Source organism: Aptenodytes forsteri, unplaced genomic scaffold (assembly GCF_000699145.1).
Source record: "Aptenodytes forsteri isolate BGI_AS27 unplaced genomic scaffold, ASM69914v1 Scaffold88, whole genome shotgun sequence".
NCBI lineage: Eukaryota > Metazoa > Chordata > Aves > Sphenisciformes > Spheniscidae > Aptenodytes > Aptenodytes forsteri.
In genome coordinates this window covers 4,316,549-4,327,807 of record NW_008795948.1, presented here as the reverse complement: position 1 = coordinate 4,327,807, position 11,259 = coordinate 4,316,549, and the positions used below count along the sequence as shown (strand labels likewise).

Genomic DNA, 11,259 nt, shown 5'->3' with positions numbered 1-11,259 from the left:
GCTCCTGATGTGATGGGTCTTTGCTCTTCAGTCTGCAGAGTGGTGAAGCGGTTCTGTAAGGGCGCCTCAGGCTTTGGGGGAAGTCTCTTCCTTCTGCTGGTTCTTGCTGTTGCAACCGTCCATTATTCTGCATTATTGGCCCCCCTCCCTTCTGTGTGTGCCGGTGGGGGAGTTTTTGGCTGCATGGCTGTGGGCTGTGGGTCCACTGCAGACTGCGCTTGGAACCAGCTATCTGACTCCTTCTCCACCTCCCTGATGTTACACAGCCTTCTCACCGCCTCCTGCAGCTCAGCCACTGGCTGCAGGAGGTCCTCCACCTGGGCACACCTTTTGCAGGCAGGTCTGCCACCTGTCCCTGCCCCAGGAGAGAGGTCTAGGCACTTCCTGCAGCCTGAGGTCTGCGCTGCAGCCTCTCCTTTCAGGAGCTCCATCCAGGTGGAGGCATTGGCCACCGCTGGGGCAGATGGTGCAGACCCCTCAGCCAGAGCCATGGCCTTTGTTCTCAGATGAGTGCCTGCCATTCTGCCTTGAGGGTCAGGTACGATGAGTGCCCTTGACCTTTGCTGATGGTCACAGAACGGTGCCCGGTTGCTGGGTTATGTGTACTCCAAGTCTCCCACCCAGCCTGTGGAATGCCCCTCCTTCGAAGAGGTGCCCTCCCTGCACGTCCTCCCACAGGAACTGCTGTGCGAACTGCCGCACCATGCCCTAGCTGACGCGCCACACCCTGTTTGCCCACCCTGGTCCCAGCGATCCTGTTTGCAGCGCTCCCTGGGGCTGCCTTTTGTAAGAGTGGGGGGTGGCCGCCGTTACTCCTGGCCCCACTTACACCTCGTCAGCCGCCCTTGCGAGAGCTGCCGGCTCCCAGTGGGTCCCTGCGCTCCCCAGGGGTTTCCCTGCGCCCCTGTACGCCACGATCCGCTGCTCCGCTGTGGGACACACCTGCACTGGAGCTGATCGCCTCTGCGAGTGACGTGTAAGTGACCTTATGTTCTCTGCGAGAACATAAGGACAGAATTTTACCACACAACATATAAATATTGGCCAACACCCCCCTAAGAAGAATAGTAAAAAAAAAGTTACCCATGTTTATAATAAAAGCTTGGATTGAAATACAGCAATAAGGCAACTATGCTTCTAACTTAATACGCAAAAAAAGGTCCCCAATTGACGAGCTGCATTTTATACCTCTCCAGCCTGCAGTCTGTATCTCTGCAACTTTTGCTGTCAGGCAGAAAGAAGTTGGTTTTTTTCTGTTTCTGATTGTTCCATCCTGAAGAACAACTGGCTGGAATTGGGTCACTGCATAAAAACAAATAACTCTCATTGTTGTCAGCTACAAAACAACTTAATCTCTCAGGAGACAAAGAAGAAGCTTTCAGCTCCTAGGCTTAGCAACTGAGAGGCTATTAACAACCATGAGGAACAATTCTGTAAAATGCCATTGCTTTCCATAAGACAAAGAGGGTGAAAGGGCCTCAGCATCTTCCAGCATTACTTAATGGCAGAAGCAGCAGAAAGCAATAGATGGGAGAGCCAGACTGGGAAAAGCCAAGTAAACCCAAAGAACAAAATGAAGAACCAAACATACCACATGTTGGAGGAAGTGTAAGGAAGGAAAAAAATAAAGTTGTATTAAACAGTGAAAGAAAAGGAAGATAAAAAAGCCAAGGCCACCTTCACAACACAAGCAATAAAGAACATAATAATAATTATGGTATTTACCTTGTTATTTCTATACCATGTTGTACTGTCATTACTTCGTCATTTTCACCAAAGGCTTCCCACTCTGAGCTCTTTGAAAAAGCCTCCTGATGTCCTGATTCAGTAAAACTAGAAAGAAAGTGAAAAGGTCTGAAACCATGGACCTTTGTATCACAGTTCCTCTTAATTCTTCTGAAGGGGGCTATGTAGAGAGAAAAAACCACACCTGTATAAACATTTTTACTAAGGTTAGCGTGAAAAGTCTACTAAACCCCAAAAAACTTAAATCATTGTTCCAGGTTTCTTGTGGTTCTGACAAAACTTTGTATAGAGTTAAACCACGCTCTCCTCTACATAGCCTAACACTTCTCATTTATAGGAAGACTTCTTATGCAGCAGCTAGGAAGGGGGAAAAAAGGAAATATGATTAAGACCAATTGCTAGCGGAGTAGTTAAATTCCTGAACAACTTAGAATAAAGAAGGTGTTAGCCTGAAAAAGTCTACCCTTCCGTTATCCATTTTCGAACATTAACTTCACTCTGTCCCAGTCCCAGGCTGGGTGACCAATTCCTTGTTGTCCCAACAAGCATTTTCTTCCATGCCACCTTTCATAAGGCAGGGAAAAGCTTAATCAAAATACACAAAGCTTCTTTCACATCCCTTCATGAACACATATTCCCTGTAACACCTGTAGCAAACGTAACATGGCAATAATTAAATAGGCAGCAAGTTTCAGTATTTGCTGATAGACTTCTGACTGCACATTGGGCTCCATTTCTTTACCATAACATTCATCAACCTGTACAAACTCTGTATGCCAAAAAGCAGAATGCAGTGCATTTCAGAGGTATGGGAAATAACTATGACAGACACATAACAATTTCAGAATTACAACCTCTGAAGCAGAAACCAGGTTCCATGAGAAATCAAGAATAACACATTAGTGTTGCCTAAGTCTACACACAAAAAATAACCTGTTGTGTCTTCTGACACTGAAGTTTCTTCACCTTTGCTCTGTAAATATTTGCTATCACACAACACAATTATTCTGGCATGATCTCCTTATTAAATTGCACACACATTTAGATAAAATTAAAGCTATTAACAAATGGAGGGATAAATACCAGTCATATTTCAAGAGTCGGTTCATAATATCAATGAATCTCCATATGGAAAATCATTTCATACCTTTCCAGTGTGTGGTACATATGCACATAATGGTTTTTGCTCTTTGAAACCACAGAGGAGTCAGAATTGTTTCTTTTTCTGCGTTTCCATACTGGAGAAGAATCAGGAGAACAGGAACTACAAGAATAAGGCACAGATTTTACACACATAACATTTTTCATCTCTGTTTAAATGCTTATCAGAGTTCTGCAAAATAATGGCTGGCACATGCTACACAGGAAGACTTTTTTTTGAGGCATGATTCTTCAGTCACAACAGAGGAACACAGAGAAAATGGCTCAAATTTTGGTAACCACTCCATTGTATTTTGGAAAGCGAACCCAGTCACAATCACACAAGAAACTTGGAAGCAGAACCATTTTCAGCTCCACACGCATGCCCCCAGATCAAGATATCTCAGTAAACAGGGAAGTGCATGAGGTGCTTCACTGTTTTTCTCCCTGCTGTTCTGCAGACAGGTGTAACACTGTTAACTAAGGATGGCCACTCTTGCTTCTGAAAAAGGTATCCTACTGTCAGTGCTTGCCAACAGTGGTTAAAGAAACCTCAGTACTTCACTGTATAAACAGAGAAGCTGAAGACAGACCGCCTTTTCCTGCTGTTGATCATGCAATTCTGTAACGCTGGTAGTTCTTCCGCATTTGCCGCTCTGTACCAGTGATGGATTACATTCAACAGCAAAAGTGCCAAACTCCTAATGTAGGCATTAACTGCCCTCACTCATTAAACATTTCCTAAAAAAACTGACAGCATCAACGTGTATTGAATTATTTCAATGTTAACCACAAAAGTTTTATCTGATACCTCTCCGGTGTGTAGTCGGTCTGTCTGCATTCATCTTCGCACTCATTTCTCTTCTGCTTTTCATCAAATACAAGGGAGCCAGAAACATCCTGATCTTTGCAGAACCATTCCTGGGAACTGCCTGAGGGTTCTGTACTACTAAAAACAGAAAAGGAAAAAAAAAACCTGGATTTAAAATACTACCCATCTAACTTACCACTCCAAGCAGAAGACAGTTAAGCTGCAGTAATAATTAACAGTTCACCTCATGAGATCCAAACGGCAAACAACTGCAACTTCCACCATAGGTCAATTACAACACAACAAAACTATTTACACAATGCAATTACAGAGCTAGTATTTCCACTCTTTCTCCCAATTTACTAGTCCAAACCTGGTAAAGTATTAGGTGGTGTCAGTTAGCGGAGCTAGCCTTGTTACAGAAATTCAAAGTTCTGAAAAGATATTAAAAAAAAAAAAAATCCATCTTGAACACAGTTGCCACTCTCCTGCAGAGAGCACAGAAATCCCTCTCTAATCTTCTTACACTTCTCAAATTCTCTAACATATTGTTATTGCAGGAGAAAGGTAGTTCCACTGACATCAGAAAAAGGAAAGATGGAAAGGTTATCAAGGTTAGGGAACAGTAATCACTGAATTTCTGCTTATGTCTATGCCTTTCTAGAAAAAGAATTTTACCTTGTGCTGACCAGTGTAAACACACAGGGGAAGGGAGTGTACTACTGCAGACAGACCGAAAGCCCTCCTCCCCAAAGTGCCTCATTGGAGATGAATTTAGACTAAATAATGGGAATATCTTGAAGACTAACAGAATTCAAAAGGAAAACAAGGCGTTCAAGACGACTCTCATTTCTGAACCTGATCTCTTGCTCCCAGTTAGGAATGCTCTAAAGGAAATACAGAGTCCTCCTGTGAAGCAAGAGACAGGTGCTGACTTAATTCACCCATACACACACTGGCTGCAGATCCCAGGTTTCTTCAGTAGGAGGATCCCAGGCATGCAGTGCTATCTTCCACAGCCTGATCTGCTGGTCCCAGGATCTACGGCTGTACTTCTTAAATTTGTTGGGAGTTCTAGGATGAACTCCTGGTATTCGCTGATTCCTGTAAATACACAGTAACATTTATATTTCAGGACATGATTCTCATTCTTAAAAAAAATCCTCAGTCCATCAGATCACGCAACTATCAGTAACCTAATAAATAAAATTTTCATATTTTTAAACACTTAACTGAAATGGGTATATTCTAAAACATTGTCAAAACCAGACCACACAAGCAACTAAAAATAACATGCTGAGCCAGACCAGAGGTTCATCTAGTCCAGCACTCTGACAGCTGCAAAAAGCAGATCCCTACTGCGCATGGACAAATATGAAACAGAAAAAGCATAACTCATACCCCTTCAATAATATTCTAGCCTCCAGCTACTTCTATCTCAGTTATCCTGAGTCAGGTGAAGTTTCTTTGTATTTAGTATTGTACTGAGTCTGGCTGGGATGGAGTTAACTTCCTTCATAGCAGTCCCTGTAGTGCTGTGTTTTGGATTTATGGCTAAAACAGTGCTGATAACACACTAATTTTTGGCTATTGCTGAACAGTGCTTACACAGCTTCAAGGCCTTCTCTTTTTCCCACTCTGCCCTGCCCCCTCCTGCAGCTACTAAGTTGAGGGGGAACAAGAAGTTGAAAGGGGAAACCGCTGGGACAGCTGACTCTACCCAAAGAGATATTCCACACCATATAATGTCATGCTCAGCAATAAAAACCTGGGCAGAGGAAGAGGGGGAGGTGTCTTCCAGAGACTGTCAGGCCACCCCTCTGCTTGTGGGAGGTAGCGAGCGATTGCATTTGCATCACTTGCTTTTTCCGCCCTTTCTTTTCTTCACCTGTTAAACTGCGCTTATCTCAATCCATCAGTTTTCCCACCTTTGCTCTTCCTATTCTTTCCCCACCCCACTGGGCAGAGGGAAGGAGCGAGTAGCTGTGTGGGTACTTGGCTGCTGGCAGGGGTCAACCCACAAGTATCTTCAGTGAACTTTTGTTCCGCCACTGTCCATGCATTATTACAATGGCGACTGCTATAATTCTAAACAGCATTTGTCTTTTGGGAGTATAGAAAACAAAGTACCCGCACTCTCTGGGTAAAATCTAAATGATATATATGCCTTTCCACTGAATCTACACTGGGCAGACACCGTAACAATGCTGTCTGGGATCACCCAGTGGCTGAAAGTGCTATTTCTCAGACAGTATACCAAACCCAGATCCTGCCCACCACAGATTACTGGAGAGCTCACTCAAACTGTATATTCAGTACAAAATAATCCTGTTTATAGTCCTACCATAACGGAGTCAGCTGGAGAAAGCAAGAAATCCAGGTTTTGATTTGTTAATTACTGATGAATCATTGAAGACTGGTCTCTCTTACCAATACTTAAATGCAAGGCTTTATTCAGTCCTCATTCAAAGCTGTCATTTCCTGCTATCGATTAACCACACTGGCCTAGCAACACAGTCACCAGAAGTGTCACAGGGAGCTGATTAATACAGAATTTATTTAAAGCGTGTTTGCTACTAGCAACAGCAATACACAAAGGGAACATTTAGCTTTAATTTTTCCCTAACTAAATTTGCTCATATGCAGAAAATACCCGGTTTCTCTTTAACAAAAATCAATTCCTGCTATCGATTAACCACACTGGCCTAGCAACACAGTCACCAGAAGTGTCACAGGGAGCTGATTAATACAGAATTTATTTAAAGCGTGTTTGCTACTAGCAACAGCAATACACAAAGGGAACATTTAGCTTTAATTTTTCCCTAACTAAATTTGCTCATATGCAGAAAATACCCGGTTTCTCTTTAACAGAAATCAATTGATTCAATTTTTTTCACTTACTGTTCATATAATTTTAAGAGAACTAAAGCTGTGTGCTCATCTACACACGTCAGGAACAAATAAGAGTTTATTTGGAAATGTGCAACATAGTGCAACTTACTTTGGAACTTCTTTAATGTATCTGTCATATGCAAGGGTATTCTTTCCAAAATTGATCTGTTTTTGTCTTCTCCTCAGAACCACTTCATCTGTTTCCCTTTCAGCTGGATTAGAAGAATCACTTGAAACAGAACTTAAAAATAAAAATTAGAATTAAGTTGAAAAGAACCTTAATAGTTTTACAATAAAAACAAACTCTAGAAATTCATGTATTCTTACTCTGAGAGACAGTAAGCACAACTCTTACTTCACCAATTTACAGAAGTGAAAGTTGTGCTAACCAAATGAATCATTACAGCAAAAAGAGTAGGTTTTGCAAGTTCATGCAATTGCTCAGGTTTTTAACAAGTAAACATATACCTGAGGGTACTGGTGCTAGAGCTGCCTCACTAGAACCTTATAGCTAGTCCTACAAGGAAATCAAATTATACACGATTATTGCACATATGTGTACCAACCTTCTAACATAAATATGAAAAAGCTTAAACTCAATAAAGCGAAAATGGATAATATAAAGGAGGCTAGTTTGAATGATCTAATAGCCATTTCTCTCTCTAAGCCTTGATGGTTGGTTTTCATTTTTCCTTTCACTATTCCAGTATTTTCTCTTACAGAAAGCTGTAATGAATATGCAATTTAAGCTGAAAAAGGAAGAGAATTTGAAACGATGTTACAAGTAGCTTTTGAGATAAGACTTCTCAGTGCTACTCTCTCCTTAAGGCTTCCTTCAGGCTTGATATGAAACAGCCTGGCTGTGTTTCAAATCTTCATTAATGTATATAAAGTAGTTGGAGAGCATCAGATGGCTATTGCTAAAACCAACGCAACAATAGTTAATAATTATTCAATACCTACTTGGTCTTTTTTTTATTTGATGTCCTCATTGTTTTGCCTTCTTCAATTCTACCTTCCCAGTCAGGGCAACTAGAAAGAGGCCTTGAATCTTCTGGTGTTGAAGAGCTGGAAAATAATGAGAACTCAATATGAATGTTTGTTGCTCATAACGTATTTACTGACCAGAAACTTCAATAGTGGACAATAACAGCTCCACAACTGTAACACCATGGGCATGCCCCTACTCCATTTCAGTTCAAAGTCAAACAAATTGAAACATTTCAGCTCAAGTCACCTTCAGCAGTGATGTAAGATTATCAGTTTTACTTTGCAGGGCAAGAAAATAGTCATGAAGTGAATTTCATGTCAGAACATAGACCTGACCACCTCTTAAAATACTCCCAACTCAGCCAATCCAAATGCTTCCCTCTACTACTTCAGGACCTTCTCAATACTGCCATTCCATCAAAGAGCAAAATTCATGAAATTACTTGAGGTCAAAATCATCAGTCTAGTCACTGCTCTCTGTCGTCAGCTAAGGACTTTGTCAAGGACAGATTAGTCACTGCTCTCTGTCGTCAGCTAAGGAGTTTGTCAAGGACAGACGAGATGCTTAAGAAATAGAAAAATGCCCGTCACATCAGCAGAACTAACATTTTGTCAGACACCATCATATCCCAACATATCATTTCAAGAATGTAAACTCTGCTGTGTAAAGCCAAAAAGGGAGTCAGGAAGTTCTTACTTAAATAATCAGTTGGATCACTGATGTTCTCTGAGTGAAGAAACACTTACCAGGTTTCTCATTAACTTAAAAAATATAATAAATGAAAACTGTATAATTCTATAATGTTCTGAAGCGCTGAAAACTTCTGCTTTCAGCCTGTCCACTTCTTTCAATGTTAATGCCTCAACATTTAACGTAAGTAATATAGAAGTAGATTTAGCTTATAGTCTTACTTTCCCTAAACAGTTTCACATCAACAGATGAGATTACCATCCATGCTGCCAATGTCATTTTAACACGACATAAAGATTCCACACTAAGAAGGAACATATCTGCTCAGCAAAAGAGAAACACAAAATGCTGCTAGCACATCCAGTTTGACTCACAATCATAACATAGTGTTAGTATTTTTTATGATAGCATCAAAGACATAGAAAACACTCCTGAATACAAGGTCTTTCCTAAGCTCTTGAAAAGATTCATTTATTAACTGAAGCAATATTAAATACGCCATCAGAAATGACAATCGCCTTCATATAATGTAATACTCAGACATATAAATTATATAAAAAAAAGTTTTCATGTGTCCTCAGTAAAATACTTCATCTCTTCTAACTTACATTCTACTCAGTTTTCTGCACATATCCAAGTACTCGCCACTCTTCATACTTCCTGTCAGACATTAGGATACCAATCTCAACCACTTCCTCCAGCGGAGGTCTTTAGAATATCCAAAAGCAAAGCAAAATACTCCTAGAACTACCTACCTATAAAATTTGATCTCATCGCAAAATGCCCTCGGTACTGGACTACACACACAAAAAAAGTATTTACTAAAAACTGTAGTACAGTTGAATATACCGAGTGCACTGTCAAGTGAAGAGACAAGCATCATGCTTTGTCCATGCTTACACATAAAGATGTGTAAGCAAAGCATAAAAAGTAACAGCATATTGCTTCAATTGGAGTTTTATACTAATATTGAAGATCTCGGCAATAAAGGGCTTAAACTACTGCCTCAGTATATACCATTTCTCTCCTTCATATGAAATATTTGCTAATATTATGGCATGTATTTCAATTAGCCAAACCCTTGCATAATGCAGAGATCATTTGCTAACTCTGTGCTACTGTATTATTAGAAAACATTTAACTTAATCACGTCCAAGGTTTTGCCAGATTCCTAAAGAAAAGAGTGCAGCAAAGTGAAGATTTAAACAAACTTCACATTTATTCCTTACCTCTCCAGCCATTGGTCTAAATGTCTACATTGATATTCATCAAACACCAAAGAATCTGAATCATTCCAGCTTCTACATTCCTGTTCTTGATGCCAGCAGTGTGGATGTTGCACAGAACTAGAAAATAAGAATTTTCATCAGAGATCAAGTCACTGGTAGTCACTGAACATTGCCTATACAAATATGGACAATCTGAATACCATCATTTATAGTTACAAAATGCTGATTTGGCATAGATATGTGATTTGTGTCAACTTACTCATTCAGGCAACGCTAACTTAACAAAGGTGTTAGACAATGCAATTGCTGAGAAAAAGCCTTTGACTAATGCAATTAAGACATCAGAATTTTAAAATAAACTGTTAATATTTGGATCACCAAAAGTATACCCTTTCTCTATTTGCAAACAAAAAGGGGAAAAAAAACAACTGAAGACTGTCACCAGTGCTTATGGAACTGCTGACATGTGCCAACTTTCATAGACTGTCCTCTGCCACCAATGCATTATTTGACATTCATATACCATTCTATCCAGCAGTAAACTCGTAGAAGGGGCAAATACAGAAACATCACTTCAACACAGGAAAACAGCACATCTAAGGAGAATTAGGTCAAACATTTATGTGGAAACAATTTTACACAGGAAATTCTTTACCAGACACTGCTGCAGAGTTCTCACAAGTAAGCATGGGATGAGGAGCTAGAGTGGGGTGCTTGTAACGTGCTGGAAGGACAGCCAGAGATTGCTTAAGGTTTAAGAGTTATCTACATTTTCCTCCTCAGTTCTGGCAGCGGTGACATCTTAAATGATAGGTTTCTAAACAAAACACTGTCACAGCATCTACTAACATCAGACCTGGCTTCTGGGCTAAGGACCACACCGGCAGATCAGCCACCACCTGCCTAAGAGAATGACCCTGTATTGCAGACTCCACACAGTAAACATACTGCTGTTCTGTACGTGCAAGTAAACATACTGTTCTGTATGTGCGAGGCCTCTGCACTTTTTAAGTCAACAAGTAAGAGGAAAGGAAGGTTTCTGTTATTTTAATCCTGGATTAACAACCTATGTTTTCTTTCCCTTCCTCCTCCACCCTGACTGGCTTTGGGTGTTTCCTGCTCCCAGAGGGCTCAAAGTTACTAACGCATAGCACTAATAGCTTACTCCTAAACACGGATCTAGGCAAAAGGACACTTTCAACACATTCGATTTTTGCAAAGGCAGTGAACAGATAAAACCTTTCTCCAACCACCTTCAACAACAATTACGCAATTTAAAAACTTGAAAGAAACAGAAAAAAAGAAAGAAAGAAAAAGCACGAAACCTAGCATGCCTTAGGTACAACGCTATTTGAAAACCTAGGGAAAAACGCTAACAGAAAATCCTGCCTTTTAGAAATATTCCAGTATTTATCTAACTCCAGTGCTTTGCACCCCCCGCCCACTTCAGTGTCAGCCTTAAGGCAAGCCCCAGTGCCTCCCAGCCGGACTCACGGCATTTCACCCGAGCCCACACGCCCCTGCCTGGGCTGCGGCCCATCTTTGACTCCAAGCCCCACTGCCAGAGGAGACCAAAGCAACCTCGGCAAGGAGGCTCCCTCAGCGACGGCGCCAGCCCGCGGGGCGCAGGAGGAGGAGACGCCTCCTGGTGTGGGGCGGCGAGCTGCCAGCAGTTGCCTCTCCCCGCTACCCCCTCGCGGGTTCCGAGGGGGACGAAGCTGAAGGCAGGGAAGGGCGACCTCCCCGCCGACTTCCCCCCA

At 41.4% G+C, this 11,259-nt stretch overlaps 1 protein-coding gene across 1 annotated transcript in view; it reads right to left on the bottom strand.

Moving 5' to 3' along the window:
- LOC103904068 overlaps positions 1-9,596 on the bottom strand; it is a 16,194-nt gene extending 6,598 nt beyond the window's left edge. Inside the window, exons 1-8 of the mRNA XM_019473679.1 lie at positions 9,500-9,596; positions 7,553-7,657; positions 6,699-6,830; positions 4,652-4,801; positions 3,698-3,835; positions 2,894-3,010; positions 1,726-1,833; positions 1,189-1,302 (exon numbers count right to left, since the gene is read on the bottom strand). Of these exons, the coding sequence (XP_019329224.1) occupies positions 1,189-1,302; positions 1,726-1,833; positions 2,894-3,010; positions 3,698-3,835; positions 4,652-4,801; positions 6,699-6,830; positions 7,553-7,581 (788 nt within the window). The 5' untranslated portion in view covers positions 7,582-7,657; positions 9,500-9,596. The remainder of the gene's footprint in view (positions 1-1,188; positions 1,303-1,725; positions 1,834-2,893; positions 3,011-3,697; positions 3,836-4,651; positions 4,802-6,698; positions 6,831-7,552; positions 7,658-9,499) is intronic.
- Between the last annotated feature and the right edge of the window lie 1,663 nt (positions 9,597-11,259).